Source organism: Anoplophora glabripennis, unplaced genomic scaffold (genome assembly GCF_000390285.2).
Source record: "Anoplophora glabripennis isolate ALB-LARVAE unplaced genomic scaffold, Agla_2.0 scaffold776, whole genome shotgun sequence".
Lineage (NCBI taxonomy): Eukaryota > Metazoa > Arthropoda > Insecta > Coleoptera > Cerambycidae > Anoplophora > Anoplophora glabripennis.
The window spans coordinates 65,456-74,002 of NW_019416850.1; the positions used below are offsets into that span (position 1 = coordinate 65,456).

An 8,547-nucleotide genomic window follows, 5' to 3' on the forward strand; every position below is an offset into this window, starting at 1 on the left:
TCTAAATGAATCGTTTTCTTTTAGCGTCGAGACCAGCGACGGTTTGAAACGCACTGAACAGGGAGTTCTCAACAACATCGGGACAGACCAAGAGAGCCTGAAGGTCACAGGAAGCATCAAGTGGGTGGACCTTGATGGAACACCATATTCACTTGATTTTGTTGCTGATGAAAATGGGTTCCAACCCACTGGAGCCCACCTTCCTCACTAATATTTAAACCCTGACTGGATGGCTACACCTTGACTGTAATACTAACATTGGGAAGCATACCTTGTACATATATTGTTAAGTTGTCAATAAATTGTTTTAGATAAGGGTTTATTTTTATTCGCCAATCTTTCCAAAAATAGACAATCAGAATTAAATGAATCAGTATTTAGGAATTTCCCTTCAATTCTGTTTGAGTAGACAGATTTTACACTAGTGATATAAAAAACGTGAAAAATTAAGCAATACTTAAATATTTATTTACAGTAGTAAATGTTTTAGATTGTTTACATTTAAACAGAAATGTCACAATTTTTGTTTTTTCATTGCTACTACGATCGAAATAATAATAATCATAAAATAGGCATTTTTTGTCCCTTAATAAAATCTCTTCACCTAAGTCTTCATTGAATACGAAATTTTATGTTTCGTCTAATGGTGCAAAAATCCAATATGGGGCCCATAAGAAAATCAAAAGTTGGTTATGAAAACATAAGGATCTAGGAGGCCAGGAAGATGCTTTGACCTTCCAACAGATAGAGCATATCGCTTTTTGAATACATAACGATTTTCATTTTCCGTTTTTTTAGTATATTTCGAGAATGGTACAACTTATCACTAATATCTCTTCATAATCCGAAAAATGCATAAAAATATGCATCTTTCTTATAATTTAACAAAAAGATAAATTAAAAATTAATGTAAAGCTAACTACATTTTTAGTATTCTGATACTGGTTGTTTATTATTATTTAGTAACATCAAAGCAGTCACACTATTGTTCTTTAGAAACTGCCCCTTTATGGCTTTGAAGAAGAAAATTTGTCACACAGTTGAAAAAAAAATGATTTACAGCGGCTTCATCAGTTTGACATATTTCTTTTATCAACTTTGGACAATAAAGAATTAATGTTCACAGTTAGTAATAAAGGCTTAAACGTGTTTGATACGTGCAAATACAATAGTTTGGTTATTATTCGATATACAAAAAAAATATAAAATATTAATAAGTGCCTTCAGATCTCTAGTTGTATCCCAAACTATTAAATATCATTACATTGCTTTTTGTAATTGTATACTTATTACAATGACTGTAAATCTTTGAAAGATTTAAAACCTCAAATTTTATCAAATTCGGATAATTTTTTGATATAGACTTAAAAGTTTATTAAGTGTCTGTTTCAGTTTAAACATCTAGGAGGCTTTGGATATACCTAAATATGTGGAGCAGTTATTTTCAGAATTTTGAAAATAAAACGTTTCTTCATAGAACTGTTTCCTTTTGTGGCTACACGAATACAAACTTTAGATTTTTCCAATTATTTCTTAAATACCCAGTTTGAGTAAATAATACAGATTTCTGCAATAAGAATTGTTCTGAATATTTGTATTCGCACATTTCTTTGCAGTTTGTTTACAAATGCGAATATGTAAACGAACAACTAGTAAGAAAAGCAATTTCACATTTTTAGGAAGCTTGATTTTCATTATAAAATTATTATTATTGTATTTCAATTTTGATAGAAACATAAAACTGCTGTAATCAGAATATGTTTTTCTGTTTATTTAAATAACCAAAATATGTTTAGTGCGGTTTAATTTCCCGTTTTCAATTTCAAAACAATACTTGAAAATATCAATTAAATTGTGCAACTTCGTGCATGATGCGACGTACTACTGAAACCTGGAGCTGAAGTGTCATTGTAAAGAATCCCGTTGGCTATTTCATTTTTGTTACTTAAACTGCCAGCAACATAACTTTCTCAAATTGTGGCTGATTTCCACCCACCATGTGTCTTGATTGCTAGTACATCAGCTCCTGTATTAGCCAGTAACGTTGCCGATGTTCTTCGGAATGAATGGCCTGTATATGTTTCAGGATGTTCTAGTTTCAAAAACTGTGCAACTATAGAAAGGGTATTCTTGCCAACTGGTTGGTTGTAACATCTATCTGCTTGATAGCGCATAAAAAAGCGTGAAATTTCAGTTTTAATTTCAAATCTAATCTTGATAATAAAAGAACAGAAACCTGGTTAATTAGTAGGAGCATTAAAAAGGTACAAATTGGGTTGTTTTAGGTGGTGATATGGACAAGCTTATGTGTTCTAGTAATCATCATTTCAAATAGTGTTATAATCAGTTACGATGTATTCTTTTTTTAAATAAAGGAATCTTAGAAAGCTGTTCTGAATTTTTGCTATATTGTTCATATAAGTACCAGTTTATTTTTTACACATTGTTTAGCTATTTTACCAAGACCAGAAACCTCTGAAATCGTTTGTCATACCTTAAGGGAACCAAGTTGAAAATAAACTTTTAAATAGTAAAAAATGAGAAAAATGATAATTTCTCAGCAAAAGTTTTTTTGTCAAAATGTTATCAAAATATATGTAAAAAAATGAATCAATAATAGTTAAATTTAAATCACATTAGAGAAAAAGTCAACTCTAAATTGGTTTTATATACTCAGAATGGAGTCAAAAGTCGCTCAATTGATAGTTTACTCGGATTTGAGTAAACTCACACATTTCTGATGCAATAGTTTAACTCAGTTGTACTCATACTAATAGAGTGAAAATTTCACTCAATCGGATGTTGACAGAAATTGATATATTATTGAGTAAAATTGAGTGAAATTTGTGTGAAATTTTTTTACAGTGTACTAAGCTCCCGACAATTTAATAGGTAATTATCGCACACCCTTTATTCAAAAATTATTAAAATATATTACGAAAAAGGACCTCTTTAAATGGTCGTAATGTAATATCTCAAAACATGTTCTTCTTTTCTTAAAAACGATTCATGGTTATAAACTAGAACAAGATGTCTCTGCAGACTCTTTTTTAAGTATTGAAATAATTTTTTAAAAAGCAATTAAAAATGTAATTTTTCAATACTCTATTCCAAAAGAATCTTTTATGGACTTTAAAAAACCTCAGAAATTTGATGTTCGCTTTTTTCTTTGTGTGTAATTTAAAAATGTATTAATTGAAGTAAAACTACGGTAAAATATTCATTTAAAAAATTAAATTTAAGGTTAAGCTGCTTCATTTATTTTTTAAATAATTGTAGAAACTTGTACTATTTGTTCTTGAGTAGAATCAACCCCTAAACATTTGCTCATAATTTCCGTATACGTTGTGTTTATACAATTTTATTATGGATTATTAAACACGCAACAGGTAAATAATTAATAAATAAATTTAAAGAATTATTTTCATAGTCTCCATTTAAAAAAATATATAATTTTACAATTAGACACATTTGTCCAGTAGCAACGTTATTACGTATTTCAGATTTCTCACCATAGCTGATTAATCTCTGGTTCCCAATTCTTTCCAAAAGTTAAATTATATCATTACTATATAAAATTGCATCAACAGATAGGTGATTAACGTCCAATTTAATAATACTCAGGGCTGGAAATATCTGGAAATATACCATATTCACGCAGAAAAAATTTCGCCTAACAGGACGAAGCACCTGTAACCTTTATTAGACATTATGCTAATGAGCCATCTTTAAATAATCGTTACTATCTCTGTAATCTAAAATAGTGGGAGTACAGCTACTAATTAAGAGATAGGTATATAAAGAATTTTACATCCCAATACAAGCAATTCCATGTTGTCTTCAGTGCAATCAACAAGTACAATCCAAAATGAATGTAGTAAGTATTATGAATAATTACGTAATTTTGACTATCATTTTAATTATTGAAACATTAATGCATTTGTTATATAAGTAAATTAATTCGTTAATTGACATGTTGCTTAAGGATAAACACATTTTTTCGTAATTTTTTATAAATTCACGCAGTACCAGTTACCAATTGCCTACATATTTCAATTATTTTATTAACTAGTTTTTGTATCTTCAACAGAGGTAGGTTTATTTAATATACCATGAGAATGTCCATATTTAGAAACAATTATTTCCTTAATACTGCGATTAAATTCAAATAAAAAAGTTCATACAAAACTACAATTTATTGAAAATAAAATTAATTAAATTATAATAAGCTGAATATTTTCAATTTTGGAGGATAATATAGTTTTCCATTATGGCCACTCTTAAGATCTATTTAATAGTTAATTATATATCAACAGCTAAGAATTATTTCCAAAAAATACAAATAAATGTAATTTTAAGTTAACAAAACTAACATGCGAATATCATTAAAAAGCCAAATTTGTTTTGCAACTACATATATCTGGAAACTTACTTTATAATGCCATATTCTGTAAATATTTATTTACTTTGTAAATTTTTAGATTAAATCGACAACAATGTCAGTTTTTTATTACTTTTTTAGTATCTTCGTTTATACTATATTTATTTGTTACTTTCGCCAGCAATAATCTATATATTTTTTAGTTTATCGCCATCGCTGCTTTAGTAGCTGTATGCATTGCTGCCCCTCCAGATGCTACAGTCCTGAAAAATGAACTTGAAAACATTGGTGTCGATGGATACACATTTGAGTAAGTAACGGTAGGAAAATTGACTGAAATCATAAAAATATGAAGCAGGGAATTTCACTATTCATTTATTAGTTTCATTCTAATCGCAAGGATTAGTCCAGAAGTCGGCACAGGGGGCGGTATATTATTATTCAGTAGGTCGCATGTGCGCTCAGAAACGACTTATGTTGGTAGGCCCTAACCACCATTCGGTGCAGGAATAAGGGAAAACTGGAAAACCTCATTAATTTGGGAGATGGTCAAATGCCGGCCGGTATCAGTCTGTCACAGTGATCCAAGACAACTCCTCTCAACGAGTATAGATGATATACGGTCTTACGGCCGCAAGGATCGAACCTGCGATAGTGGCTTTCATTCATTCAAGTACTGACGCCTCGAACCGCTCGGCCACCAACCGACTGTTTATTGATAAATATTTAATATTTATAGCATTTGTCTTTCTCAGAAGTCTTGAACCATATATTTTGTCGATGACTTGCATTATTGTTGTCGAGAATATAGGTTCGATCCCTAAGTCCAGAAGATCGTAGATGGGATGAGCATCCTCCTAATTTTCAGTTTTCCGGCTGTTCAACTGAATAATAATATACCGGCATAAATCTTCTACCTTTGGGTCTATCCTTGCGATTAGTATGAAGAGTAGAGATAGATATTACATTGTTATTAATGTACACATTTTAAAACGAGCTAGATTGAAAGTTAGTAATAATAGCAACTTTGATATAAAATTACTAAAATACGTATACACAATTTCTGCTATAAAATATAAAAAATTAATAAACGACGAGCTTCAAACGATTACCGCGAAAAGGTCAAAGACAGTAAACGTAAAGATATCACAATAAGAAAAAAAGTATTAAATTTTATATGATTACGTGTTCTAATAGTGAATTATTAATTTTCCTTTTCATTTTGACCTTGGATAAGAATTTAAGATGATTCTGCATGTTGGATTGTATACAGGTTCGGAAAGTACCGATGGTCCATCTGCCGTTACGTGAGAGCGATAAAGTGACATACAAATCCGTGCGATAGAGAAGGACGGCTATACTGAAGGCGTCTCATAGTCACCGCCCGTTCCGCCCTTCCACAAATAAGATCCACCTCTTATTTGTGGAAGGGCGAAATGGGCGGTTTCTATTAGACACCTTCATTATAGCCATCTTTCTCTATCACACGAATTTCTATGACTTACTTTATCGCTCTCACGTAACGGCAGATGGACCATCGGTACTTTTCGTCCCTGTATAAATAACGTATAGTTGTAGAAATAAAAAAACGATATTACGATCTCTAAATGAATTGTTTTCTTTTAGCGTCGAGACCAGCGACGGTTTGAAACGCACTGAACAGGGAGTTCTCAACAACATCGGGACAGACAAAGAGAGCCTGAAGGTCACAGGAAGCATCAAGTGGGTGGATCTTGACGGAACACCATATTCACTTGATTTTGTTGCTGATGAAAATGGATTCCAACCCACTGGAGCTCACCTTCCCCACTAATATTTAGGTAAACCCTGACTGGATGGCCACACCTTGACTGTAATACTAATATTGGGAAGCATACCTTGTACATATGTTGTTAAGTTGGCAATAAATTGTGTTAAATAAGGGTTTATTTTTATTCGCGAATCTTTCCAAAAATAGATAATCAGAATTAAATGAATCAGTATTTAGGAATTTCCCTTCAATTCTGTTTGAGTAGACAGATGTTACAGTAGTAAGATAAGAAACTTGAAAAATGAAGCAATACTTAATATTTATTTACAGTAGTAAATGTTAGATTGTTTACTTTTAAACAGAAATTTCAAAATTTTTGTTTTTTCATTGCTACAACGATCGAAATAATAATAATCATAAAATTGGCCTTTTTTGTCCCTTAATAAAATCTCTTTATCTAAGTATTATACATCATTGAATACGAAATTTTATGCTTCGTCTAATGGTGCAAAAATCCAATATGGCGCCCATAAGAAAATCAAAAGTTGGTGATAAAAACATAAGGACCTAAGAGGCCAGGAAAATGCTTTGACCTTCCAACAGATAGAGCATATCGCTTTATGAATACATAACGATTTTCATTTTCCGTTTTTTTAGTTTATTTCGAGAATGGTGCAACTTATCACTAATTTCTCTTCATAATCCGAAAAAGGCATAAAAATATGCATCTTTCTTATAATTTAACAAAAAGATATATAATTAAAAATTAATGTAAAGCTAACTACATTTTTAGTATTCTGATACTGGTTGTTTATTATTATTTAGTAACATCAAAGCAGTCACACTATTGTTCTTTAGAAACTGCCCCTTTATGGCTTTGAAGAAGAAAATTTGTCACACAGTTGAAAAAAAAATGATTTACAGCGGCTTCACCAGTTTGACATATTTCTTTTACCAATTTTGAACAATAAAGAATTAATGTTCACAGTTAGTAATAAAGGCTTAAACGTGTTTGATACGTGCAAGTACAATAGCTTGGTTATTATTCGATATACAAAAAAATATAATAATATTAATAAGTGCATTCAGATCTCTAGTTGTATCCCGAACTATTAAATTTTGTTACATTGCTTTTTGTAATTGTATACTTATTACAAAGACTGTAAATCTTTGAAAGAATCAAAACCTCAAATTTTGTCAATTTATAATTCGGATAATTTTTTTATATAGACTTAAAAGTTTATTAAGTGTCTGTTTCAGTTTAAACATCTAGGAGGCTTTGGATATACCTAAATATGTGGAGGAGTTATTTTCAGAATTTTGAAAATAAAACGTTTCTTCATAGAACTGTTTCCTTTTGTGGCTACACGAATACAAACTTTAGATTTTTCCAATTATTTCTTAAATACCCAGTTTGAGTAAATAATACAGATTTCTGCAATAAGAATTGTTCTGAATATTTGTATTCGCACATTTCTTTGCAGTTTGTTTACAAATGCGAATATGTAAACGAACAACTAGTAAGAAAAGCAATTTCACATTTTTAGGAAGCTTGATTTTCATTATAAAATTATTATTATTGTATTTCAATTTTGATAGAAACATAAAACTGCTGTAATCAGAATATGTTTTTCTGTTTATTTAAATAACCAAAATATGTTTAGTGCGGTTTAATTTCCCGTTTTCAATTTCAAAACAATACTTGAAAATATCAATTAAATTGTGCAACTTCGTGCATGATGCGACGTACTACTGAAACCTGGAGCTGAAGTGTCATTGTAAAGAATCCCGTTGGCTATTTCATTTTTGTTACTTAAACTGCCAGCAACATAACTTTCTCAAATTGTGGCTGATTTCCACCCACCATGTGTCTTGATTGCTAGTACATCAGCTCCTGTATTAGCCAGTAACGTTGCCGATGTTCTTCGGAATGAATGGCCTGTATATGTTTCAGGATGTTCTAGTTTCAAAAACTGTGCAACTATAGAAAGGGTATTCTTGCCAACTGGTTGGTTGTAACATCTATCTGCTTGATAGCGCATAAAAAAGCGTGAAATTTCAGTTTTAATTTCAAATCTAATCTTGATAATAAAAGAACAGAAACCTGGTTAATTAGTAGGAGCATTAAAAAGGTACAAATTGGGTTGTTTTAGGTGGTGATATGGACAAGCTTATGTGTTCTAGTAATCATCATTTCAAATAGTGTTATAATCAGTTACGATGTATTCTTTTTTTAAATAAAGGAATCTTAGAAAGCTGTTCTGAATTTTTGCTATATTGTTCATATAAGTACCAGTTTATTTTTTACACATTGTTTAGCTATTTTACCAAGACCAGAAACCTCTGAAATCGTTTGTCATACCTTAAGGGAACCAAGTTGAAAATAAACTTTTAAATAGTAAAAAATGAGAAAAAT

At 30.6% G+C, this 8,547-nt stretch overlaps 1 protein-coding gene across 2 annotated transcripts in view; it reads left to right on the forward strand.

The window, feature by feature from the left end:
* The window catches only part of LOC108913089 (endocuticle structural protein SgAbd-6-like), a 10,466-nt gene extending 4,266 nt beyond the window's left edge, over positions 1–6,200 (forward strand). Inside the window, exons 1-3 of one of the 2 annotated variants that reach the window (XM_023455553.1) lie at positions 3,854–3,877; positions 4,585–4,691; positions 6,008–6,200. In XM_023455553.1, coding sequence (XP_023311321.1) covers positions 3,869–3,877; positions 4,585–4,691; positions 6,008–6,194 — 303 coding nt within the window. In that variant the 5' untranslated portion in view covers positions 3,854–3,868 and the 3' untranslated portion in view covers positions 6,195–6,200. Of the gene's footprint in view, positions 1–3,853; positions 3,878–4,584; positions 4,692–6,007 lie in introns of those variants that run through there. The other variant, XM_018718558.2, reaches the window with a different exon arrangement.
* The last annotated feature ends 2,347 nt before the right edge of the window (positions 6,201–8,547 follow it).